At 45.1% G+C, this 23491-nt stretch overlaps 1 protein-coding gene across 1 annotated transcript in view; it reads right to left on the bottom strand.

Annotated features, from left to right (window-relative positions):
- The window catches only part of LOC141132416 (electrogenic sodium bicarbonate cotransporter 1-like), an 890811-nt gene that overhangs the window by 291629 nt on the left and 575691 nt on the right, over positions 1 to 23491 (bottom strand). Inside the window, exons 10-11 of the mRNA XM_073620775.1 lie at positions 21294 to 21427; positions 410 to 681 (exon numbers count right to left, since the gene is read on the bottom strand). Coding sequence (XP_073476876.1) covers positions 410 to 681; positions 21294 to 21427 — 406 coding nt within the window. The remainder of the gene's footprint in view (positions 1 to 409; positions 682 to 21293; positions 21428 to 23491) is intronic.

Here is a 23491-nt window from a genome sequence, read left to right as displayed (position 1 = left end):
AGCGCCTGCAAAGCGCCCTGAAAGAGCCGCTGCTGTGTCTCCAATGTGAAATCCCCGAGGGCTTTCACACTGGAGCGGTGAGCTGGCAGGATGGTAAAAAAAAGTCCTGCTAGCAGCATCTTTGGAGCGGTGAAAGAGCGGTGTATACACAAAAATCAATGGGCGCCGGCATAGCACTGCTGCAGCCATGCTTTGCAGTGGTTCGAACCCTTTCTTGGCCGCTAGCAGGGGGTAAAACCGTCCCCGCTAGTGGCTGAATAGCGCCGTTTTACCGCCGACGCCGCCCTCGCCCCAGTGAGAAAGGGGTCTAAATAAACCTCCCAAATACAGATTTAAATAGCAACCATTTTTTATCCCATTTCACACCACTAAAACAAAGAAAGGTAATTATGATTATTATTTGTTTTACCTGTGTCATTTACAATGCATTTACAGCTGTACTGGCTTATATCATTTATGTTGTATTTCCAGTTAATAGGAAACTGATCAGCCAAGTTCAACATCTTCTTTATAGCATCATAAATGAAAATACAGCTTATCAGGGCACAAAAGCTCTCTTCGGTAAATCGAGTGAAATACTGCACCAAGTAAGAAGAATTAGTGGCCACTAATATTATGCAGTAGAATGCTACCCAAAGTCCAATCCAAAGTCTAAATTCCAAATATTCAAAATTATAGTCCCTGGAAAATTGAGATGAATCAGAAATTAGCATACATGCAAAGTTAAAACTGATAAAAAGTGTATTGAATTCATAGTGACTTACTTCATTAGTTTGCTTCAGAAAATGCATTTTTTTTAACCTAAAACCCAGTTCAACCAAAAAAATTCAGTTCAGCCAGAATTTGGCAGCAACTTTTATAATCGTTCCTAAAGCTTTAATTGCCAAGTATTAATGCTCATGGTGCTTTTGTTGCTCCTTAGCCCCAACCATTTTTCTTTTAAAATCCAAAATAAAATCCCTCATAGCGTTTGTCAAAATTTTTTTGCAATTCACAAAAAAGCCACTAAAATAAAGCATGAGTTATTTCATCAAAATGTGAGGTATTTTACTCATGAAACTATTTGATATTTTATCTCATGATGTGAGATCCAGTGGAATGGATACAGTAGGAGAAGGATTAGAACAGTCAGTTTTTAGTGCTAATAAAGAGGTAAAATGGTAAAATACGCCAACTCACTTAATCAGTGTGCTCCCTTTAGCACATATATTAATACAAAAGAAGAAAGGTGACTTGAATACCAGTCAAAGGGAAGCTGCTTTCACGGGACATACGTGGCATCAGTGGCTTCGCTAGGGGGTGGCTTCTGGGGCCCATAGCTCTGAGTCTCTTACAAGGGCAGATCCAGGGGGGCAACAGGACAATCCCCCCCCCCCCAGAAAGTAGCAGGCGGCAGGACAGTGAGTGGGCCTGGCGGGTGAGTGGATGGGCAGGGCGGTGAATGGGTCCAGCAGGCGGCCAGGCCGGCGAGCGGGGCCAGCGGATGGGCAGACAGTCCAGGTCCCCGAGAAAGTAGCGGGTGGGCAGGACAGTGAGTGAGCCTGGGGGGTGAGCAGATAGGCAGGACGGTGAGTGGGCAATCCAGTGAGCAGGCGAGTAGATAGAGGACATCTCTCACTGCCCGCCCTGCATCACTGCAGTTCCACCCTCACTGTGCAGCCGCAGGTAGCAAAGAGATTACATCATCTCTCACTGCCCGCCTTCACTCTGGGACACCAGGAACACAATCACTGGCAAGCAGGGTGGATGTAAATCAATGATTTTAAAAAATAAAAACTTTTTTTTTTAAATTTAAATCAGATTTTTTTTTATTTAAATCGTTTTTTTTTTTTTTTTTTTTAATCAAATGTATTTAAATAAAATGCTTTTGGAGTAAACATCTATCTAAAGATAGTTTTCTATTTAAGATACATTAATAATTTAGTTCATTCAGCATGAAATGGAGCTTAGTTATGTAGCATAAGGCTTTATATTCTGCAATGTTTACATTTTTGGTAAACTCGTTCAATGAATCCAAACTCTGCAAGCTTAGATAACATGTACTGCATTGATGCATTCACACAATTTCACAGTAACCATGAGATAAAACAAAGTTCAGGAATATTCCTTTATCCCATTGTTTTGCAAATCTATGTACACTGCCAATTGTATGATTGAATTGAATTCCTAAATAGGAAACCTTAATTTTGTTTGAAAATATCAAAGATTCTAACTACCAGCAAGAATAAGTCCTTACATTTAAAGAGCACCTGTCATTTCAGATCCAACATGGTAGACCCTGTTAGCAAGAAAGAGCGCACCAGCCTAGTGCATTATCCTTGACAAATTTATTAATTAAAGACAAAATAAAATCTACTCACAAAGGTAGAAGAAAAAATTGCATTTGTATATGGTACAGCGGCGATTAGTCCAATGGTAGCAGTCTTCCAGGTCCCGGGAAGGAGGCGTACGGACTACTGCTGGCTAACGCGTTTCGAAGGTTGCCCTTCTTCATCAGAGCCTTCATTCAAACGCGTTAGCCAGCAGTAGTCCGTACGCCTCCTTCCCGGGACCTGGAAGACTGCTACCATTGGACTAATCGCCGCTGTACCATATACAAATGCGATTTTTTCTTCTACCTTTGTGAGTAGATTTTATTTTGTCTTTAATTAATAAATTTGTCAAGGATAATGCACTAGGCTGGTGCGCTCTTTCTTTCTTTCTCTTTATCTAATATTAGGACAACCCATCCTTAAAGAGCAGCAAGGTCGAAATCCACTGTCCTTTCCGAACCCTTGGGATCTTTTAGCCTATACACCTGTGCGCAAGAGTATTTTTTGCTTTTTTGTATAGACCCTGTTAGCGGCTATCCACTCACCTGCTGCCGCCATGTTCCTCACCTTGTTGTGTCACTGCCGCATCACCAGCTGCCCCATTAATGTGAATAAGACTGTCGGTGAGTCAGCAGCGGGTCAGAGGAGGAGCCGCTGTGGGACAGAGATGATAGTTGCTCTTTAAAAATTATGATTTAAATCGAGTTGACTTAAATAAAGCCTTTTTACTAGTGATTTAAATCATGATTTAAATCGACTTGATTTAAATCAAATCCACCCTGCTGGCAAGTGACAATCTGCATCTTGTGGCAAGTGATAATCTGCATCTTGTGGCAAGTGACATGGCAAGTGACAATCTGCATCTTGTGGCAAGTGATGTGTGGCAAGCGACAATCTGCATCTTTTTTTGTAATTCTTTTATTTTCCATAAGTTGCAATTCACAGTCAAACATTCAGAAATGAAGAAACGCAGCACAGTCAGATAACAGTCAGATAACAATGCAAACTCTGTGATTAACACATGCCGACCAGCCAAACATAACATAGTATAAATGGTCAAATAAGGCAAATTGAATATGGAAATGGCCGCACTGTACACAGCCCATTTGGCAGGTAGAGTAGTAGTAAGAGAAACCAGTAACAGACTCATGTGCTTGAAGCTATGCAACTATATTTCATCAAAATAATACTTTTGTACCGGGAGGAATGTCTCCCGGTGGCCAATTGGACCCAGAATGAGGGCAGAGAGATTGAGCTAATGCATATCGGGATATTCACAAATCTGTAGAAAAAATAGCGCCTCGAACTGAATCAGGTAAATGGGGTAGGAAGTGGAGAGGGAGGGGGAGGAGTGAGAAAAGGAGTTAGTCATGAAGGGTACAAGTACTGGATCCAACTTCCTTTATATAGAAAGAGAAGAACAGGTTTTAAAAAGAGATAGATATAGCCTCTCGAAGAGGGAAGAGGACTAATTTCAGTAGGTCAGCCAGGTCGTGAGACCTCTTGCAGATAAGCATTCGTGTACACAGTGTTGCCACGGTCTCCAGGTGTCACGGAAGGTCTCCTCTCGATTGTGCAACGTAGCTGTGAGGTCCTCCATGTCCCTAAGTTTATTCACTTTGGAAAACCACAAGGATTTTGACGGAGGATTCTCAGATCTCCAGCACAGGGGGATGCAAGCCTTGGCTGCATTCAGCAGCTGAATAGTGAGGGAAGCCTAATATTTCTTAATAGGACGGTTCGAGAGTGGCAACAGGCAGGCTGCATGGTTCCCCTTCAAGTCAACATTGGTCAGGTGTTTGACAGTATCGATCACCCCCTGCCAAAATGGCCTAAGTTTGGGACAGTCCCAAAAGATATGGAGCATCGTTCCCTCTGCAGAGCCACACCGCCAACATGAACTAGGGACCTGGGGAAAAAAGCGGTGCAGAGTAGAGGGCACCCTGTACCATCGGGTTAAAATTTTGTAGCCGGACTCTTGGATTCTAGTGGCTAATAACGACTTCTGGGCAAAGTGAAGAATCTTCTCCCTCTGTGGGTCCGTGAATTGGGTTTCAAGATCCGATTCGCATTTAGAAAGGAACCTGGGAATATGCCAAGTCTCCGGCTGGATCAGGGAGGCGTAAATCAGCGAGAGACAGTGACGGGTCGGCTCCTGCCTATGGCAGATGTGCTCTATTTCCGTGAGCTGGCAAGAAATGCCTGATGAGTGTAGGCACTTTTGGAGGAAATTGCGCAGCTGAAGACTGCTCCAGAAATTCAAAGGGGAGTCCGCAGCCGTCACGCAGGCAGAGGGGGATAATTGTCCATCTGGCCCCAGATAATCGCATAAATGAAGGCAGCCACTGGGAGCCAGTCGCTGAAAACGGGGGGAAATGGAGACCTGTTAAAAATTTTAGATTGCCCAGTATAGGCACCATGGGGGAAGGTATTGGTGATATTGAAGATTGTAATATTACGTCTGGGAGACCAACTCTCCCCCCCCCGATGCTTCGGGAGATGAAGTAGTTGAAACTTGAGGCGAGGTCTCCAGTGGAACCATACAAATTCCCTGAACATAGAGCTCACCCTCTTAAAAAAATAGGGTAAGGCGGATAGGCGATGCCTGGAACAGATACAACACCTTAGACAGCATGGTCATTTTAAGAGCATTGCATCGCCCAAACCAGGTCAGGGTTAGTGAATGCCAGTGAAGCAAATCAGTTTTAAGAAGGAGGACCAGAGGAGCAAAGATGGCCGAATAGAGAGCAGAAGGTCAGGCGTAATGTCGACTCCCAGATAACGGATGGAGGCAGCCACCTACCGCAGAGAGAACAAAGATCGCAAGGACGAAGCTGTTACATCGTCTATTGTGATGTTCAGAACAGATGATTTGGACAGGTTCATTTGGAAGGAGAGGGTGCCATAATCCTGTAAAGACTGAAGTAATTTCGGAAGGGACGTAAGCGGGATTGTGAGGAAGAAAATTAGATAGTCCGCAAAAGAGGCCACTTTATGTTACCCTGGCGCCTTTCGATATCCAACAATGCCAGGGTCTGCCCTTATCGTGTACAGAAAAGGCTCTAAGGAGAGTATGAAGATCAGCGGAGATAAGGGACATCCCTGCCTTGTGCCATTGTGGATACCGAAAAAGTCAGATCTCGTCTCGTTGACTGCAGCTGAGGGGTTGGAATAAAGGGATAGAATCCAGCTCAGCATGGACGATCTGAGTCCGATTTACCCGGTAGAAGGCTTTCTCTGCGTCCATGGATAGCAAGAGAAGGGGCCGTGTTGAAGTCCTGGCTGCATGGATCAGGTTCACCACCCGAATTTTTGTTATCCCGAGGCTCTCGGAGGGGTACAAACCCTGCCTGATCTTTGTGAATGAGACTTGGGATATGAGGGAGCAGCCGATTGGCCAGAATTTTGGCAAATAATTTCAAGTCCGTATCCAGGAGCGCAATCGGGCGATAATTCCCACATCACAAGGGGTCCTTCCCCTTCTTTGGAATAAGGGAGATATATGCCCTAAGGGTGTCCATTGGAAAGCACTGCCCCTCCATGATGGAGTTTTAAGTGGAGACCAAGGGGGCGGATAACGTCTCATAGAAAGCTTTATAGTAAGCCGGAGAAAAGCCATCTGGGCCGGGGGCCTTTTTTGCCTTAGAATAGGCCAACACCACTCCCAACTCCTCAACTGTAATAGGTCCCTCCAACTCCTCCAGAACCCCAGCTGGAAGCGACGGCTTACCAGAGGAGGCAAGATACAACTGTATAGGTGAGTTTGCATCCGAAGAGGTATTCATACGGGGGCTCATACGGCTGGCTTGAGCCCTGCATACGCAGGGCTCAAGCCAGCAATGTACCTGGTTTATTTGAGTATTCGTACATGGTACGATGTGACCATGCCAGTTTTTGCTTTGTTTTGTGAAACAGAAGAGAGCGGAGTTCCTCACGAACTCCAAGGAGCTCCTGGTATGTGGAACGAGGTAAGCTAGCTTTATAAGAGCATTCCAAGCTACGCAGTTTGGACAGGAGCTCATCTATGCGACAGGATCTCTCCCTTTTGAGGCGAGCCCCTATATTGATCAGTGTACCCCGTTTAACTGGCTTTTGTGCCTCCCAGACAACCAGCGGATTGTCAATCGAGGCTCCATTTAAAGAGAGGTATTCCCGTAGAGCAGCCAACAGCTCAGCGCGAGTCTCCTCTAACTGAAGCAGGGCCTCATTCAGTCTCCAGGACGGACCTATCTGGGTCACCAGGCCCAAGCGAAGCATCAAGTGAACCGGCGCGCGGTCTGAGAGGGAAATTACATCTATACTAGTAGACACCACTCTGGATAGATCGTTATGCATGATAAGAAAATAGTCAAGATGCAAGTAGGTGTGGTGAACCTGTGAAAAAAGAATAGCCATGTTCTTGTGGATGCATCAGCCGCCAGGAATCTATCAAATGAAGGAGGTGAAGATCCGCCTTTAAACGTTTGAGGCGAGAAAAAGCGAGGTGAGAGGAGCCTCGCCATGCATCCAGGGCAGGATCCATAGCAAAGTTCTGGTCACCCCCAAAGACAAGAAGCCCCTCCATGAACTCCATGAGCACAGGGAGGAGTGTCCGTAGAAACTGCGGGTGATCCACATTCGGGAAGTAAACTTTGGCAAAGGTGACCTGTATGTTGCCCATCTTCCCCTACAGGAGCAGAAAATGACCCTGAGTGTCTGCACGCAATGCCTCGAACATCCATGGAACCGGCTTGGCTATCAGGATGCTAACCCCCTTAGACTTGGAGATCGGGGAGGGGCTGTGGTACTCCGTCGGAAAGGCCTTATTAGTCAATTTAGGGATCCGATCACCTTGGAAGTGCGTTTCCTGCAGAAAGGCAACTTGGATTTTGCATTTCCTCAAATCGGCCAGCAGCCGAGAACACTTCTCAGGGGCACTTAGACCTTTCACATTGAGGAAGGTTACCTTGAGGAGACCCATGGCAACCTACAGGTGGTCACGCAGAGGTGAGGGGTAGATTCCCCACTAATATTCCCTGGGCGAAAAGGAGGGAGAGGGAAAAGAAAGTCGGGAGAGGTAAGGGGAGAGAAGAGCGAGAAGGAACAGGAGGAGGATAAGGAATGCTCAGTCTACAATACCATTACTCAAAGGAAAATGGGTCGGAGGACAGGCCCCCATAGCCCCACCGCAAGTGACGGGTAACAGCTCATGTAAACTACAGATCACGCTCCACCTATGGGGTCTCTATTTTGGCACCACACCTAGAGGCCAAGAGTGGCTTAAGTAAAATGCGGGTGGAGGGGTATGGAGTCTATCCACAGACTAGGGACCATTAGAACAAAAGTTCCGCCATCATCATCCTAAAAAGGGGGAGGACAACAAGCAGGGGGAGGGTAACATCCTTGGCAGAACACAGTGCATTCAAGAGCCAAGGAGGACTGGAGGCAGGACCTTGAAGTCAGTAGCCCTTCCATATAGGCATACAGGGAGGGATGCTGAGTTTATCCATCAGGTGTGTGCCAATAAACAGACCCCAGGAGGGCCCAGAAACAGAACTATAACACTAGAGTATAACGTGCAGCAACGGCTGAAGATTCCCGTAGGAACCCCCACACTAAGATCCGCAGTGGTCAGTTTCCTGGTGCATTATATAGTCAGGTCTCAGGAGCATCCGGGGCAGATCTGGGAGCCTCCCCACTAGAGGCGCGGGATCGAGGTTGTCTGACTCGCTGCGGCCTTGGTACTGGTGGGCCAAGGGCCTCCTGAGTGAGGAGATGATCGAACCAGTCAGGGACACTAACAGCGGGCTTATGCAAAAAGCTGAAGAGATCGGGAGTTGGTCTGGGGAGCGTAGGTAAAATTCAGTGCCCTGTTTCCTCATGATTAAATGAAAAGGGTGGCCCCATCGGTATGTTGCCTCAGCCTCACGGATGACGTTGAGATATGGGCGCTTAAGCCCCCGCATTACTCGCATTTGTCTGGATACATCAGGGTAAACCTGAATAGATGCACCATCAAAGTCTATAGGGCCCATTGACCAAGCCAGGCGTAGAATTTCCTCCTTGATAGTAAAAAAATGAACCCTGCAATATCCCACGGCATGGCTAGGAAAGCCTGGCCCTGTTGAGATGAAGAAAGCGCTCTGGGGCCTAGCACACGATGGGCCCTGTCAAGCTCAAGGTCAGCTGAGGGGAGTTTGCCTAAGATCTGGTTCAGGATCGCCACCACCGTGAAGCGGAGATCTGGTCCCATAGTGGCTTCAGGAATGCCGCGTAGACGCAGGTTATTTTGCCTGCTGCGGTTCCCCCCGTCGTCCAGACGCATGTGGACATCTATGAGGTAGCGACGGAAGGACCAGTGTTCAGTCTCCAGGGTGGAGAGACGGGCATCCGCAGAATTAGTGGAGGATTCAAGTTCCAGCACCCGCTCCTTCACTGTATCCACCTGCTGGCGGAGGGCATGCAGCTCCCGGGAAAGGGCATTAACAATTGAAGCGGCCATGTCCTGGAGATCATGCTTGGTGGGAAGGCCTGCTACAATCTCCCTGAGTGCTCCTTCTGAGCGACAGTCTGTGCCCACTTTAAGCCCATAATCAAGCTGCGTGTCCAATTGGGGGACACGTTAGGAGAGAGCAGGCGGTCCGCTAGCAGAGCTGAGTCCTCTACTACCTGGCTGGGCCCCCTGCTTTGTGATGCTCTTACTTGTTGTAGCGGTGGCGGCCACCTCCGGGTTGACTCACGGCGGCGCCATCTTGGTCACGGCCGCGGGAGATGGAGCAGCGTGTTGCCGAAGAAAATAGTGTGTTATCTCGGCTGCTCTCGGGTCCCCAGAAGCTGGAGGTATCTGCGATCTCCTGACATTAGGAAGTGGCTCGTCTATACTGGCTGGCTGGCTGTTCTCGGCTCTGGTCTGTGCAAAGCTCTGGAGTTGGCGTCCTCACACCGCCATCTCTAAGCCACGCCCCCCTTGTGGCAAGTGACAATCTGCATCTTGTGGCAAGTGACAATCTGCATCTGGTGACAGGTGACGTGACAAGCTGCATCTGGTGGCAAGTGACAAGCTGCATCTGGTGGCAGGTGACGTGACAAGCTGCATCTGGTGGCAAGTGACGTGACAAGCTGCATCTTGTGGCAGGTGACAATCTGCATCAGGTGACGTGACAAGCTGTATCTGGTGGCAAGTGGTGTGACAAGCTGCATCTTGTGGCAGGTGACAAGCCGCATCTTGTGGCAGGTGACAATCCGCATCTTGTGGCAGGTAACAGTGGCAATTGACACGCTCAGGGCTCCCACTGATTCTGCATTACGGTGAGTTGAACTATTTCATTTTATATTACAATGTAATAATAGAAATAATGCGCTTCAATCATCCTGACACCATACCAACCATGATGTCGTGATGATTGAAGCTCCAATGCCATGGGGACCCTGATATAATGAGGGGGGTCCTGCGGACCATGATGTAAGTAGGGAGGCTCTCTGGGGACCTTGATGTAAGTGGGGGGGGTTTCTAGAGACCCTGATGTAAGGGGGGCTTACCCACCCAAGCGTATGACTTTCTTTACTTCATTGCTATGGGCTCTAGCCCCAGATCTTTTGTAGACCTAGCAACGCCCCTGTGTGGCATATCAAAAACAACTAATTTATTGTTATCATTGAAAGTGAAAGAAAATCCCTAAACAGGACAAATAGAGAGGGTTAATCTCCCTAAGGGGGACTCAGGCAGCAATAAAAACCTGACAGGGTTCTAATCCACTCCACTCTATCCATAACTAAAACAAAGTTTTGCCTTTAGTTACACATAAATAAATCTGTGTTTTTTCCATATTTGGGTTTCTATGCATTACTGTTGAGAAACTGGTGCAAAAAGGTAGACCACTCCAAATTGGCTTTTCTTTTCTTACATACCTTAAATACCTCATGCCTGGACCACTACTTATTTAACCACTTCAATACTGGGCACTTTTATCCTATTTTCAGCTTTCAGTACTGTCGCACTTTGAGCAACAATTGCGCAGTCATGCAACACTGTACCCAAAATACATTTTTAAAATTTTGGTCACACAAATAGCTCTTTCTTTTGATGGTATGTGATCACCATTGTTTTATTTTTTGCCAAATAAACTTAAAAGACTAAAAATGTTGGGGAAAAAAAATGTGTTTTTTCTTTGTTTCTGTTTAACAAATAAAAAATAGTTCTTCGTAAATTTAGCCCAAAATGTATTCTGCTAAATTTTTTTTGGTGAAATCAGTGTATATCATTTAGTCTGTAGGAAAGTTCAAGAGTCCACGAACTATGGTATATATCTGAAAATTGATCAATCCTGATGTACGGTACTATCTATTTTCTTGAGACCCTAAAATGCCAGGACAGTTAAAATACCCCCTAAATGACCCCTTTTTGGAAAGTAGACAGTCCAAGGTATTTAGTAAGAGGCATGGTGGGTTTTTGAAGTAATTTTTTTGTCATAAATTTTTGGAAAATGAAGAAATAAAAAAAAAAATGTTGACAATTATTTTTTTTACATACTGTCACCAGTGTAGTACAGCACCATCATATAACTGGTGTGGCAGTGATCAGGGACACTGACTGGTGGCAGTACAAATTAAAAAAATGTTTTTTTTCAATTTTTTTTTTTTTTTTTAATACATTTTTTTCAATGTTTTCTTTAACACACTGTGACCAAAACAATATAGTGTAAGTGATATGGATTTTTTTTTACACATTATGTTTGCTTATAGCAGTGCATTACCTTGCTATAAGCAAGAATTTAGTCTGTCTTGTTGTGATTAGCTGTGACTTGTCAAAGCTAATCACACGGTACAGATAGGCAGTGATAGGCTCTCCCTGTCTGTACCATGTGATCAAATTGACCAATCACAGCTAGCAACACAATGTACACAATTGATAGCATGAAAGGAAGCCATCCATTGGGTACAACTGTCATGTGAACTATTCAAAAAGGTGCGCTCAGCTGCAAATAGGTGAAATCAAAAAACTGCTGCACTCAAATACTCCTTGAATAGTGAAGAGAAAAAAATGTTGTAAAATAAATAAGTTGCGCAAGATTTTATCCCGTATCACTCGTCCTTGATGTAAGTGCAATTTTTACTTAATAAACCAGCTTTTTGCACATTAATGCACTATGAGCGTCTTTCATTATCTTTTATAACTACATGATGTGATTAAGGAGCACCATAAGCCTGGACACGTTCCCTGACCACTTGTCTTCAGAGGTGCTTTCATACACACGCATATGATCTCTTGGTGGGATAATTTGATTCGGTAAGCGGACAATTTTCCTATATAGAGCACAGCGGTGACACACTTTCCATTGTGGATTTTTTCAGCTGCACCACAAAGTTTGTTGTATTTGCATGTGGGAAAAGTTTAAACACATTGAATTGTATAGCACTGGACTATTTATGAACTTTTTGCACCATTTATTTTTTGTCATTTTTGGGAACAGATCGTGGCTATTTACCCAAAAAAATATTTTTGATGTAATCCACTTGATACACCATTCTAGGCAACAAGAGTTTCACTTATCCAGTGACAGTTTGCCATTTGAACATTCACTATTGTTTGATTTCGCTTGCTGGACATTGTTTGCATCTGTTATGTTACCTAATTATTTTTAGAATAATACCCCAGTCAAAAACAGCGCATCTTCTTTATTTTACCACAACTGTAAATGTGACCTGCTGTAATTCATCACATGGTACCAGCAGCAAAAAGGTACTCTGATCAGCTATCGGCTGTGTCCCGTGGACATGGCTGGTGACAGATCATGCCGCCGCGATTGGCGCTTCCTGACAGGATGTCATATGATGTCCAAGTCAGGATAAGGAGAGCCACAGTCAATCTGCTATGGGAACGATGGGAACTGGTTAATGCATGCATTTATTCATTTATTTCCTTTAGTGAATTTACGTTAATGCTGTTATTTACCTCAGGTTTTTGGTTTGAGGTAAATAACTCATAAGGTTATAGTGAATTTACATTTTCAGCATCTCATGAGATACTGTAACTGGGAAAAATGTGTCACGTGATTCAATTATCTCATGAGACATTCTTTAGGGAATTGAGCCCACAGAAGGAAGCAATTCTGCTGTGCAATTTGATGCCTATTAGCCATGTGACCAGTTCTGTGGGTTGAAAAAAGCACTGTATGCATTATCACTTGGCAATTTAATCTTTTTTGAACAATGTTAAGGAAAAAACTCTCTTTCCACACACTTTACATTACAGTCCGTGAGGCGGGCTGATGTCACAACCTCTGACTCAGCCAATCAGAGGAAGCTTTGTATTAGTTGATAGAATATATTGCTTGCTCTGAGTGGCTGAGTGGCGCTGTGGTAGACTCTTCTGTGTTCCGAATATGAGAGAGGAAGTCTCAGCTTGCACCTGGAACACAGTGCGGTATGCTGCACATGCCGCACATCTAGTGGTCTCACAGGTTAGTGAGGGACATACTGTAGTTCGTTTGAGACAGCTTGGCGTGTGGAAAGATGGAGTTCTTCTTTAAAACATTCTACCTATTTCTGGATTGAGCTTAATTAGGTTATAATTATATGCAACTTACTAAACATTTATGACAGTTTTATGACCCTGTAATAATTGTATGACTATACTTTTTTCCTAATACAATATATACATTCGGTTTTAAAGGATAAGTTCACCTTTCTGAACATGGTACATGTTACACCCATAATGTAGGGTGTAACATGTAACATGTTTAGCATCTCACTGCTCTTCCCCAGATTGCCCCTCCCCCAGTGACAGAAGGTTGGGGTACTTATCCCCTGCACCCCGCTACTCACACAACTGCTTCATTCTTTCACAGGTGAATGGAAGCCTTTGCAGCTGATGGCTTGTAGTTCTCAATGGACTACCAAGGTGCTGATGAGTTCTCTAGGTAGTTAACTGCTTCCCACCTAGAAACTGTACATAAACGGCTGGATGAGAGCTTCCCTGTTCTAAGTGGATGTACCTAAGTGGACGTACCTATATGGTACGATGATGATGATTTTAAACAGAGAGCTGTCACAGCGATCCCCACACAGTACACCAAGCACCACTGTCCCTGTGCCATGAACATCTGTCCAAATGTCCCCATGAACATCTGTACCAGTACACAAAAACATCTGCAATAGTGTTCCATGGCAACATCAACATCTGTCAGTGTCTGCCGGTGGACGATCGAGTGCACAGAAATATCTGCCAGTGTATCAGTGTCCCACTAATAATAAATAAAAAATGTAAAGCACCCCCATCCCCCCCCGTACGCACAAGTTGGTCCCATACGCATATGTAAACGGCGATCGCACCACGCTTGTGAGGTATTGCAGTGAATGTCAGAGCAAGAGCAATAATTCTAGCACCAGACCCCCTGTGAAACTCCAAACTGTTATCCAATAAAGGCTTATAAAGCATCGCCTATGGAGATTTTTAAATATTGAAGTTTGTCACCATTTCCCTAGTGTGTGCAATTTTAAAGTGTGACATGTTTGGTATCTACCCGGCGCAAAACCATATTTTATATTTTACCAAAAAATAGGATTTTTTATAACAGCTTACCTGTAAAATCCTTTTCTTTCGATGGACATCATGGGACACAGAGCCACAGTAATAACTGATGGGTTATGTAGGTACCTTTAGGTATTGGACACTGGTCACACCCTAAGCAGGAAGTTCAACCCCCTATATAATCCCTCCCCTTCCAGGGATACCTCAGTTTTGTAGCAAAGCAATATAAGTGTATTAGAAGAGGGGCGGGACCTCTGTGTCCCGTGATGTCCATCGAAATAAAAGGATTTTACAGGTAAGCTGTTATAAAAATCCTATTTTCTTTCTTGAACATCATGGGACACAGAGCCACAGTAATAACTGATGGGATGTCCCAAAGCAATGCCAACTGAGGGGGGGGGGGAATCACAACCAAGTAGGGTGCAATCAGACCTGAGGACCCTGTACCACTGTCTGCAGCACACTATGCCCAAAGGCGATATCCTCATGTTTTCTCACATCCACCTGATAAAATCTGGTGAATGTATGGACTGAAGACCAGGTTGCAGCCTTGCAGATCTGAGCCATAGAGGCCTGGTGATGCACTGCCCAAGAAGCACTAATAGCCCTTGTTGAATGTGCCCTGATCTGAAACGGAGGAATCTTCTGTTTCAAACCGTAAGCCTGAATAATCAATTGTCGAATCCATTTAGAAATGGTAGCTTTTGACGCTGCCTGTCCTCTGTTGGGACCCTCTGGCAGCACAAACAAAACATCCGTTTTGTGAATTTGAGCAGATGCTTCCAGATAGGTCTTGACTGCTCTTACTACATCCAAAGAATGTAGTGACCTCTCTTCCGGAGAACAGGGATCTGGAAAAAAGGAAGGCAGAACAATGTCTTGGTTTAGATGAAAATCTGAAACCATCTTCGGTAAAAAACTAGGATGAGGGCGCAATACCACTCTATCCTTGTGTACAATCAAATAAGGCTCCTTACAGGAAAGAGCTGCTAATTCTGATACTCTGCTAGCAGAAGAGATGGCTACCAGAAAAATTAGTTTCCTCGTCAGCAAGACCAAAGGAATCTGACGTATTGGTTCAAAAGGCTGTTTCTGTAACACCGACAGAAACAAGTTCAAGTCCCAGGGGTTTAGGGGCGCCCTAACCGGAGGATTAAGACGCATCACCCCCTGCATAAAGTTTCAGACCAAAGAATGCGAAGCAAGTGGCCGTTGAAACAATATTGATAAGGCCGAGACCTGGCCCCTGATGGTACTCAAGGCCAGCTTCATCTCTAATCCTAATTGTAGAAAATCAAGAATTCTACCTATCACATATTTTCTGGGATGCCAACCCCTGGATTCACACCAGGATACATAAGCTTTCCAGACTCTATGATAAATCATTCTGGAAGCTGGTTTCCTTGCATTGATCAAGGTAGATATGACAGGGCCTGAAAGCCCACGACTCTTCAGAACGTGGGTCTCAATAGCCAAACCGTCAAATTTAGCATTTGTAAGGCAGGATGGAACACTGGACGTTGAGATAACAGGTCTGGGCGTACCGGTAGGGTCCACGGGGAAGCCACCGCCATCCTTACTATTTCTGCATACCAAGTCCTTCTGGGCCAAGCGGGGGCCACCAGAAGTACTGACTTCCTTTCCTGCCTGATCCTGAGAAGGAGTCGTGGCAGTAGCAGAATAGGCGGGAATGCATAAATCAGTGAGAACAGATGCCACGGAATCACCAATGCATCCGTCCCGCATGCAAGAGAATCCCTTGCCCTTGCCACAAATCTGTCTATCTTTTTGTTGAATCGGGATGTAAAGAGATCTACATCTGGGACCCCCCATCTTTGGCATATGGCCCAAAAGACGTCGGGATGCAGAGATCATTCCCCTGGGAGTAACTGCTGGCGACTTAGAAAGTCCGCCTGCCAGTTCTCTATTCCTGGAATGAAAACTGCCGATATGCATGGCACATGCATCTCTGCCCAGACTAAGATCTGGTTCACCTCCTTTTGAGCAGCTCGGCTCCGGGTGCCTCCCTAATGATTGACATAAGCCACTGCTGTGGCATTGTCGGACTGGATCCTGACTGGGCAATCCTGTAGCCTGATAGTCCAGGCTTTTAGGGCTAGGTATACTGCCCGGATCTCCAGAATGTTGATGGGTAAGGTCCTCTCTGTCTTGGACCATAGCCCCTGGATTGCAGACTGTTCCAGAACTGCCCCCAACCCGACAGACTGGCACATGTAGGTATGCATCTCTGATGTCTATCGATGCCAAAAATTCTCCTCCCTGCAGGATGGAGACTACTGTCCGAATTGATTCCATGTGGAAGGACTGCATCCTTAGGAATCGATTCAGATCTCTTAAATCCAGAATGGATCTGACATCCCCATTTGGTTTTTGGACCGTAAAAAGGTTGGAATAGAAGCCCAATCCTTGATCCTTTGTGAGAACCACCATAATGACCTCTTGCGACAAAAGTCACTCTAATGCTAGAAGGAGCGACTGCTTCTTCTCTGGGTCTCTGGGGACACTTGATCTGAGGAAACGAGGAGAGGGAAATTCTTGGAACTCCAGCTTGTACCCTAAGGTTACCGTGGAGATTACCCATCTGTCCTGGAAGTCCTCCTACCAGAGCTTTGAGAACTGTAGCAGTCTTCCCCCCACTCGAGCGAGCGGGGGCGCCCCTTCATGAAGAGGCCTTAGTGTCTTGTCTAGAAGACTTTTTCCCCCAGGACTTTTTTTGTCCCTGGGGTTGACTCTTGTTTCTTGCCCCAGACGGAGGAGGCCGTCATGACTGCCTGGAGGCTGATGCCCCTGGAACTGGGGAAAAGAGTCAGTTTGAAAGAGGGACGCTTACTCTTCTTTTTAACAGATAAAAGAGTGCTCTCCCACTAGAGAACCTTTGAATGTAATTATCCAAGTCTTCTCCAAACAACCTTGCACCCTGAAAAGGAACCAGAAGTTTCTTACATGGTGCTCCAGCTGTTCAAGTAAAACCTTGATGACCTGCTTTACATGATCTCTTAAGTTTTGACAGACACCGATCGCTGCCACTGCAGGCTGAACTACTGAAACCTGCTAAGGAGAAAATATCCTTCAATAGGGATTCCATCCTTTTATCCACAGGATCCCTGAGTCTCTGAGCATTGTCTACAGGACAAGTCAGACTACAGAGGAAATGACAGCATTAACGGCCGGCATCCCCCACATCTTTAAAAGATTTCTTCCAAAGGATAAAGTGTTGAAAACTTTTCCAGGCGGAAAAAAACATTCATCTGGGTGATCCCACTCAGAATAAATGAGCTTTTTCAAGTAAATTATGAACAGGAAAAGCATGTGTTGTTTGAGGAAGTTTCAGTGACCCCTAAGAAATAGAGGGTTCTTAAACTGATTCAGATACGGGTACTTTAACCAATCCAGTAAGGATCTGTACTAAGACTTTCTCATCCTGAGAAGCGAAGAGGGCCCTTCTCCACTTGATTCCTCAGAGAAGGAATCATCCGTCCCATCCCGATTCTCTGAAAGGGACTTTTCCTCCCCTATTCCAGATCTCCTCTGACCGAGGGTCCTGGGTAACAGAGGAAGACCTAGTGCGTTTTCTTCCACTGAGTGGAGATGCAACTACGGCCATTAATCTTTTCCTCTAGACCATTAATGGTTGAGGAAAAAACCTCCTGTGTAATTTATCTAGGGGCTGAAGTGCAAAAAGCAGGTGTAGCCCCTGACCCCAAAGGCTCCCCCTAGCTAGCTGTCCCTGGCCCCTAAGGGGGGGAAGGTGCTGCAGAAAGGGGGGTCCTCAGAACCTGAACGAGATCTCCTAGAGTCTCTGGTTCTTGGGGTATTTGAATCTCTTCTACCTATAGTGCAAAGCAACAAGGTGGAGGTGTCACAAAAAATGAACACTGACTGCTGAGCGATGTAGTCTGGCAAAAGCCTTGCTACCAAATGCCAAGTCTGGTGTTCCCTTAGTAAATGCAGCCTAGGGGAATGCCTGTGTCCCAGCTTACATGCGACCGCCAGCTCTGTGTCCCTCCAAGGTATAGTGCACCTGTACAGTGTGCCTATAATAGTCTGCAGCCGGCAATGTGCGTGTCTGAGCATGCTGGATGCTGTGCTGACACCCCGCCCTCCCCCCTTTCGTTTTTCGAAAAAACGAGCGCTTCCCGCACTAACCGACCCTTCCGGGACCAACCTGGAGGAAGGCTGGGGGAGGAAGGAGAGAGGCCGGTAGTGATGGGCCTGCACGTGCAATGGCGGCGGCCGCCACCACAGCGGTGGTGCTAGAGCGGTGTACAACCGCCTCACAGACCCCCTGCGGCCTCCCCCTAGCCTGGGGGGAATATCCCTGAAGAGAAAACCCCCCATCCCATCCTACTTGGAGCCGGCCGGAGGACCTTGTGCAGTGGCATGAGAAGGTCTGTGCTCTTTGCAGCCCCCCGGTGGTCACAATAGGCATAGCATGCATTTACCTTAAAGGAGAAAACCTACTAGAATTCAAAATTCTGTGGAATCTCCTCTTACCTTATCCAGCCGCAGGGTGCTGTATACACAGACCCAATCTTCACCTCTCATGGTGGGCTCCATTTAAAAAACCGTCAGAGACTGGGGCCTCCTACAAATAGGGGGATCCTGCAGTTCTGGCCCTGTAAAGCACCCAGCCAGAAATTAGGAGATTTAAAGCCATTTTCTGATCTGCGGGGTCCAGCTCTCTAAAAAGAGAAGCATTACAGGTAAAACCTTGTTTCTTTGGACACGAGGCCCGGGTACCATCCAATTCGGCCATGAAAGGACACTTTGAATGGATCCGGTTCACCTGGCTTGCCCCAGTATAGGATATCAGGATATTCCCTTTGGAGCTTCAGCACAGGACATCTTTACACGTCCAACACCTAAGACACTGGCGTAAAAACTGAGGTATCCCTGGAAGGGGAGGGATTATATAGGGGGTTGAACTTCCTGCTTAGGGTGTGACCAGTGTCCAATACCTAAAGGTACCTACATAACCCATCAGTTATTACTGTGGCTCTGTGTCCCGTGATGTTGGAGAAAGAAATGTGGGTATTATATTGTCTTTGTGTGCATTGAAATTCAATAAAATGTATGTATGCGTTAATGTCAAAAATTGCATTCGAAAAACTGCTGTGCAAATCTGTGACATAAAAATTTGCAAAACCCACCATTTTATTCTCTTGGGCCCCAAAAATATATAATATTGGGGGTTCTGAGTCATCAGTACATCAGATGTGATCAATTTTCAATGATTGGTACCATAGCTTATAGACTCTATAACTTTCACACAGAACAAATTTACACAGATTTGGGTTATTTTTACCAAAGAATGTAGCAGTATACATTTTGGTCAAAATTTATGAAGAAAAATTACTTATTTGCAAAACTTTAAAACCAAAACTAAGAAGAACAAGTTTCTTTTTCAAAATGGTCGATATTTTTTTTATTTGTAGCACAAAAAAAAAAACCCAGTGGAGATTAATACTACCAAAAGAAAGCTCTATTTGTGTGAAAAAATGACAAATTTCATAAGGGTACAGTGTTGCATGACCGAGTAGTTATCATTCAAAGGGCGACAGCACTGAAAGTTGAAAATTGGCCTGGGTAGGAAGGGGGTGAAAGTACCCAGTATTGAGGTGGTTAATTGAGCTTCCTGTCATTCCGTAACTGTCTGCCCATATCGGCGGTATGGGCAGATAGCTACACTGACAGTCTACAGGAGTTAATCTGCTAATCGGAGGTGCAATGCTTTACAGGCTCCCAAAAAAATAATAATAAATGTACATATTTTACCTGCAAAAAAATTAGCATTTATTTTTTTTGTAAAGGTAAACTTATCTCATTCAAAAGTTATAGACAAACTGCCACTAGTTTATTCAGCCAGCTTTGTGATTCCCAATGCCCTGCTTCACTGCACCTGTCAGATGACAACATTATTTCCTGTTTTGGATATGTAGCTTCCTGGGTCACTCCAGTTGTGAATTGGACACTAAATTGGCATCATCACTTCTGGGCAAAAAGCAGGAAAATTTGTATGAAAAAGTCTATTCAAGCGAACCCTTTATACTATACCTTATGAATTAAACTCTAGATCTGCTTGGTGCTTTCTAATTAACAGTCCTTTGTTATGCACCCTTACTTGGATTCTACAGCCTCCAAGTAAATCTGCCACATTAGAATGATCATTTTAAACTATTATTAATGCCTGGAATATTGATAATATCTGATATTACCTTTTTCTGGACAAACAGTACATTTTTATGTTCTAAAGGCAATTTCAGGATCTAAACCCAAGGTATAGGCATATCCTTTCCTCTCCCTAAACACCTTTCTGTTCAGTTTATATTGCACACATGACTGCTACTAATGCCCACAAATGACATTGGCAACTTTGTGACAACTCTCCCTGCAGTCTAGAGAACCATGCCACTGATGTGGAGAAATAAGTGTCTGGATGGTGTTGGCCACCATCCAAATTGAAAATCACTCTGCAACATTGGTCTGCATGAAAATTTCAGGAGATTATGAGAAGAGCACATCCTCTGCAGAAAAAGAAAAACACTTTTGGGACCAAAGTTCAAATGGGATGGAAAACGCATAGATTTGAGGTGAAGCTAAATTTCCATTTGAATTTAAAGTGTTACTAAACCCACAACAGTAAAATCAGTCTGTATATGCAGTAAAGCATGTTTGTTATACTCAAGTAAAAGGATTGTTCCGGCAACAGCAGTGCATGCTACGACTAAGGCTGTTGCCGAAATGCGTCAGCTGTTTTGCTTGTCACTTTTTGTAACCAACCATTAAAATTGCTATATGGACTACAGTGTTGCAGGCTTAATCCTTTTACTTGTTTCTGCTGTAGTGTGTAAGGACACACTGAGCCTGAGCACCTGAAAGAGGATCCTGCAAATTGGACTGGGAGTTTCCCACTGTGTGCGCTGTCTCTCTTCAGACTTGCCTGATGCTTGTTATACTCACTGTGGAACCTAAGGTGTTAATCCTCTGCATTGTGTAAAAAGGCTGTTTGATCCTGTCTTCTCTGATCCTCTCCTTCTTCCACTGTCCCCAATCCATCTGCTAATAGTACAGAGCCTTAGGAGTCACTCTGCAAATGCTCAGCTTGGTGTGTATTGCTAGAGAATTGTTTTTTTGTTTTTTTGCAGGGTGCATGTGATCGGCACTGTCCAGACAGAGGGTCAGGGGGCATGCACCCTTATAGGACGTCAGAAGAGAATGAAAACTCCTCCTAAGTTTTAACCAGACATTGATAGAAGTCACAAGACTTCCAACAAGACTAGCAGTTTATATTTACTAAACTAATTGCATTTCCATGTTCTGTGTACTGTGGGAGACCAGATATAATGAATGCAGGGTCCAAGGTTTAGTAACACTTTAATACAGAGTGACTCCTAAACTATTGTATACACACAGTTTGCTTTCTAGATTCATTTTTTTGCAAGAACACTTACTTGCTAAAATAATACAGAAGCCTCTCAAATACAAGGACTGGGCCTGTGCTACTTAGAATAGTTAGAGGCTGCCCAGCAAATAGACAAAACATTCCACCACAGATTGCTGTTCCAATAAAGTTTTCAAGAACTCCCTGAAAAAAAAAAAAACAGTCAAAATAATTTTATATATCTGTCATTGATATTCATAAGCTTTTTTATATTCACAAATGAGTGTTACTTTCCAGTTTGCTGTGGATAAAATAGGATTTTTTCGTCATACTTGCCTGTAAAATCCTTTTCTTTTTCATACATCATGGGACACAGAGTTAGGCTAATATTCATTACCTACTGGGACGGCCCAGAGCAAAAGCCTTGAGGGGAGGGAGACACCCTGCCAAACAATAGCCATCAGACCTTATACGGCAGCCCGCAGTACACTGCGGCTGAAAGCTGAATCCTTAGCTGCTCAAACATCCCCTTGACAAAATTTTGTGAATGTATGCACTGAAGACCAGGTAGCAGCCTTACAAATCTGAGCCATAGATACCTGATGGTGAAAAGCCCAAGAGGTTCCTACACCCCTTATAGAATGAACTCTCACCCTAAAGGGAGGAGCTTTACGTTTCAGACAATAGGTCCGAATGACCAATTGGCGGGCCCAACTGGCAATGGAAGCTTTGGAAGCTGCCTACCCCTTCTTGGGTCCTTTTTGGTAAAACAAAAAGGAGTCTGATGCTCGGATCTCCGCAGATCTAGACAAATAAACCTTGACTGCCCAGTCAACATTCAAAGAAATGCAGTCATCTCTCTTCCGCTGAACAAGGCTCAGGGAAAAAAGAAGGCAAAACAATGTCCTGATTTAAATGAAAGGCTGACACCACTTTTGGCAAAAAGGATAGAACAGGTCGTAACACGACCCTGTCATGGTGAAGGATCAAGTATGGTTCTCTGCAGGAAAGGACACCCTTCTAGCCGAGGTGATGGCCATCAGGAAGGCTAGCTTGCGTGACAGCAAGTTTAATGGAATTTCCTCGATAGGCTCAAATGGTTGTTTCTGTAACACAGACAGCACCAAGTTAAAGTCCCAAGGACACATAGGTGACCTAATGGGGGGAAGAAAACAAGTTGCCCCCTGCATAAGGGTTTGGACCAGCGAATGGGAGCCTTAAATCCTTTGAAGGAATACTGACAGGGCCGAAATCTGACCTCTGATTGTACTCAAAGCCAGTATGATTTCCTCAGCTGACTGTAGAAAAGAGAGAGTTCTCCCAATCACGTATTTCCAAGGATGCCATTTTCTGGCTTCACACCAAGCAATATAAGTCTTCCAGACCTTATAATAGATCATCCTAGTGACAGCTTTTCTAGCATTCACTAAGGTAGACACCACTGGTCCCGAGATGCCACGGTCCTTCAACACCCTGGCTTCAATAGCCATGCCGTCAAATTTAGAGACTGTAAATTGGGGTGGAATATAGGACCTTGAGACAGTAGATTGGGGTGGTGTGGAAGCATCTATGGCCCGTCTATTATCAGTCTCACAATCTCCGGGAACCAGGGCCTTCTGGGCCAGGCTGGTGCCACCAGAATGACTGGAACCCCCCTCTCTCCGAATCCTGCACAACAAATGTGGAAGGAGAGGGCCCGGGGGGAAAGCATAAACCAGGGAGTACTGGCTCCATGGAACTACCAGAGCATCTGCTCCGATTGCCAGAGGATCCCTTGTTCGGGACACAAACTGCTGTAGCTTGGTTGTTGAACATGGATGCCAATAGGTCGACCTCTGGCCATCCCCAACGCTGGCAAATTTCCTGGAACACCCCTGGATGTAGGGACCATTCCCCCGGGAAGATCTGCTGGCGGCTGAGATAATCTGCCTTCCAGTTCTCTACTCCCGGGATATGGACTGCCGATAGAATCAGCACATGTCCCTCTGCCCAGGCTAGTATGTGGTTCACCTCCTTCAAAGCTGAACGACTCCTGGTACTGCCTTAGTGGTTTATATAGGCCACTGCAGTGGCATTATCATACTGAACTGATAGGGCAGTCCTGAAACTCCACCGTCCAGGACTGTAGGGCCAGACGTACTGCCCGTAACTCCAGGACGTTGATGGGCAGGATCTGTTCTGTCCTTGACCATTTCCCCTGAGCTGTGAGCCCCTCTAAGGTCACTCCCCAGCCTGAGAGACTGGCATCTGTAGTCAATACTCTCCAAG

Source organism: Aquarana catesbeiana, linkage group LG03 (genome assembly GCF_042186555.1).
Source record: "Aquarana catesbeiana isolate 2022-GZ linkage group LG03, ASM4218655v1, whole genome shotgun sequence".
NCBI classification, from domain to species: Eukaryota; Metazoa; Chordata; class Amphibia; order Anura; family Ranidae; genus Aquarana; species Aquarana catesbeiana.
The sequence above is the reverse complement of the archived record's forward strand: the minus strand, read 5'-3'. Positions and strand labels throughout refer to the sequence as shown.